This window comes from Myotis brandtii, unplaced genomic scaffold, assembly GCF_000412655.1.
Source record: "Myotis brandtii unplaced genomic scaffold, ASM41265v1 scaffold698, whole genome shotgun sequence".
NCBI lineage: Eukaryota > Metazoa > Chordata > Mammalia > Chiroptera > Vespertilionidae > Myotis > Myotis brandtii.
In genome coordinates this window covers 665,197-668,842 of record NW_005370731.1, presented here as the reverse complement: position 1 = coordinate 668,842, position 3,646 = coordinate 665,197, and the positions used below count along the sequence as shown (strand labels likewise).

At 49.4% G+C, this 3,646-nt stretch overlaps 1 protein-coding gene and 1 long non-coding RNA gene across 2 annotated transcripts in view; one reads left to right on the top strand and one right to left on the bottom strand.

Annotated features, from left to right (window-relative positions):
• Positions 1–6: 6 nt before the first annotated feature.
• On the top strand, positions 7–1,915 carry LOC102244996 (selenide, water dikinase 2; the record flags this gene model as incomplete). Its single annotated transcript, XM_005882033.2, has 1 exon — positions 7–1,915. A coding segment is annotated over one exon (1,242 nt), but the record flags the coding sequence as incomplete, so codon positions are not given.
• Positions 1,916–2,748: 833 nt separating this feature from the next.
• The window catches only part of LOC106724044, a 10,254-nt gene continuing 9,356 nt past the window's right edge, over positions 2,749–3,646 (bottom strand). The window contains exon 3 of the long non-coding RNA XR_001359793.1: positions 2,749–2,886. This is a non-coding gene — a long non-coding RNA (uncharacterized LOC106724044). The remainder of the gene's footprint in view (positions 2,887–3,646) is intronic.

The window sequence follows — 3,646 nt, the reverse complement described above, 5'->3', positions numbered from 1 at the left end:
CTGGGTCAGGGCTTCTCGAGCTACCAGCCCTTCGAGCCGCAGGCGCTGGGGCTGAGCCCGAGCTGGCGGCTGACGGGCTTCTCCGGCCTCAAGGGCTGAGGCTGCAAGGTCCCCCAGGAGACGCTGCTCAAACTCCTGGCGGGACTGACGCGGCCCGAAGACCGGGGCCTGGCCAGAGGCCATGAAGAGGTGGCCCAGGAAGCCGGCCTGCAGGTCCTGGAGCCCAGCCCCAGCTTGCCGGCCCTGGGCATCGGGATGGACTCCTGCGTCATCCCGCTGAGGCACGGAGGCCTGTCGCTGGTGCAGACCACGGACTTCTTCTACCCGTTGGTGGACGACCCCTACATGATGGGGCGCATCGCCTGCGCCAACGTGCTGAGCGACCTCTACGCCATGGGCATCACCGAGTGCGACAACATGCTCATGCTCCTCAGCGTCAGCCAGAGCATGACCGAGGAGGAGCGGGAGAAGGTCACCCCGCTCCTGGTCAGGGGCTTCCGGGACGCTGCCGAGGACGGCGGGACGGCGGTGACGGGCGGACAGACTGTGGTAAACCCTTGGGTCATCGTGGGTGGGGTGGCCACGGTGGTGTGTCAGCCCAATGAGTTCATCATGCCCGACAGTGCCGTGGTCGGGGACGTGCTGGTGTTAACCAAGCCCTTAGGAACCCAGGTGGCTGTCAATGCCCACCAGTGGCTGGATAACCCTGAAAGGTGGAATAAGATCAAGATGGTGGTCTCCAGAGAAGAGGTGGAGCTGGCCTATCGGGAAGCCATGTTCAATATGGCCACCCTGAACAGAACTGCCGCTGGGTTGATGCACACATTTAATGCCCATGCAGCCACAGACATCACAGGCTTTGGCATTCTGGGGCACGCTCAGAATCTTGCCAAACAACAAAGAAACGAGGTGTCCTTTGTCATCCATAACCTGCCCATCATTGCCAAGATGGCCGCCATCAGCAAGGCCAGTGGGCGCTTTGGGCTCCTTCAAGGAACCTCGGCAGAAACTTCTGGGGGGTTGCTGATCTGTTTGCCAAGGGAACAGGCTGCTCGCTTTTGCTCAGAGATAAAATCTTCCAAGTACGGAGAGGGTCACCAAGCCTGGATCGTTGGCATTGTGGAAAAGGGGAACCGGACGGCCCGCATCATTGACAAGCCTCGAGTTATTGAGGTCCTGCCTCGTGGGACCACTGCTACCGCTCTCGCTCCAGACCATCCCAACGCCTCCTCTGAACCTAGCTCTTGAGATGGAAGAGCAGAAGTTGTCTGGACCTCACCGCCTGTGCACACAATCATGGATGGTTCTGAAGAGTTGACTTTAGCAACAGATTTCCAAAGAAGGCTGCCCGCCTAGTAGTCCCACAGTTGCCCTTTCCAGGTGATTTGAGTCAGCCCATCAGAAGCTGCACATCCAAGGCCAGAAGTCTCATTTTGGACTTCGGGGGAGGGTGGTTTTATTTGGCTTGGAAGGGGAGCACAAAAACCTGTATCCTCTTTCCAAGAGCAGAGTGAGGAAATTTCCATCTGAGAGAATTGAGGGGAAATACATATACATGTGCAACTAAATTTGGACCAATATGGTTGACAAATATAAATTGTTAAGAAAGATCTTATAATGCAATGACAGGTTCTTTATTAGACTTTTCTGAAATACTGTCCCTTTCCTGCTCTGGACAAGAATTGAGCAGCTTGTCCAATGCCTGGGAAAGGAAGACCTGCAGCCATCTGACCTGGTCTCTGTTAATGATGCCTCTTCCTCTAAACCCCTTTAAGGACTGGGAGAGGCAGAGAAGCCCCAGAGCCCAGGCTCAGAGGTCATTAAGATGTTAAAGTTTGTGCTGAAAATTCCTGATGATTTAATCAGTGAAGTGATTTCTAGTGAATTAAATAAAAAGCATTTTGTTGAAAATTCACCAGACTAATGTTTGGATCCTTGAAGTTCTGAATCTTTTACAATGTTATCAAATGAATCAATTCATACATTTAGAGTCTGATCATTTAATCCCCAGATTTAGGTTTGCATTCTCCCCCTGAGTTGACAGCAAAGGACAAAACAGACATAAACCTCAAGGACTAGACAGTGGGAGAGGAAATAGCAAAAGTGCCAACAGTCCTTGGAAAATGAAAAGTAGGTGGAAGAGGGGTAACTGCCTTAGCAGGATAGAAGAAGCCAAAGTGTGAATGCCTTCCGAGTTGGGGAATACTAATAGGAAGTGAGGAGCTGTGGTCCAGAGGTCCAAGGGAGGTGGGATCAAGGGTGGGGATAAAAACAGATTCTGGCCCTGGCTGGTTTGGCTCAGTGGATAAAGTGTCAGACTGTGGACTGAAGGGTCCTGGGTGGAATTCAGGTCAAGGGTACATGCAGGCTCAGTTTCCAATAGAGGTCCTGCGGGTGGGAGCCAATCAATGATCCTCATCATTGATGTTTCTCTCTCTCCCTCTGGAATCAATAAAAATATCCTATATAATAAGAGGGTAATATATAATAAAAGGGTAATATGTGAATCGACTGAACCGTGGAACAACCGGTTGTTATGATGCACACAGACCACCAGGGGACAGGCACTCAACCACAGGGGAGGGCCACTTGGCTAGAAGGCTGTGGTGGGAGCCTCTCCATGGGACATCGCCCGAGGGCTCCCGGACTGGGAAAGGGTGCAGGCCTGGATGAGGGACCCCCCACCCCCCACCGCCCCCCAAATGCTGTGCACTGGGTCTCTAGGATTTAAAATAAAACAGATGAAAATAAAACAGATGAAAATAAAACAGGTTGAATCTAATTATTCAGGGTAATTAGATTTTTTTTTAAATTCTCAAACTTCTCCCTGGTTCACACAGGCAGAAGACTGCTCCTCAGCTTGGTAGATAAAGGGAAGTTTATATCCTGGAAAATGTGAATTAAAAAATACTGTAAAATCAGGGACACCAGGCACAGCAGAGGACAGGGGACTTGACCAAAAACAGAAGAATAAAAACTGAAAATGAGGGCCCAAACCTCTTCCTCAGCTATTAAAAACACTGTGCAGGAAGCTTATACCGCTGCTCATGGAGAAAATGAATGTGCCCAGAAAAAACAGAAACATAAATAGAAACATTTGAGGAGCCCCCAGTTAAAATCCCTGTATGGAGAAGTCTCCCAGTTGAAAATCTTCACTCAAGCACATTCTTTTTAATGCCTAAGTCTTAAATAGGAGCAGTCATTGAAGGAAGCCTCCAACTTGAAAGAAGTCAAAGCTAACAAATTCAGGAAAGGGACAATACAGGGAGTGGAAGGAAAAAAAATGGAGGCAAAGAAACAAAGTGTCCATGAGAAGATAAGAACAAAGCATGTAGAATATAAAAATATAGCTCAGATTTTAATATTCAGTGGAAGACTTAAAAGATAAAGTTGGGCCCTGGCTGGGCTGCTCAGTCGGCTGGATCATCGTCCATACACTGAAAGGTATGGGTTTGATTTCCAGTCCAGGCACATACCTAGGTTGGGGGTTGAGTGCCTGGTTGGAGCACAAACAAGAGGCAACCAATGAATGCTTCTCTCCCTCCTCTCCACCTTCCCTTCCTCTCCAAAATCAATAGACATATCCTTGGGTGAAGTTTTTGTTTTTTTTTAAAGAAAATACAGTTAAGGAAATTTTCCAGAAAGT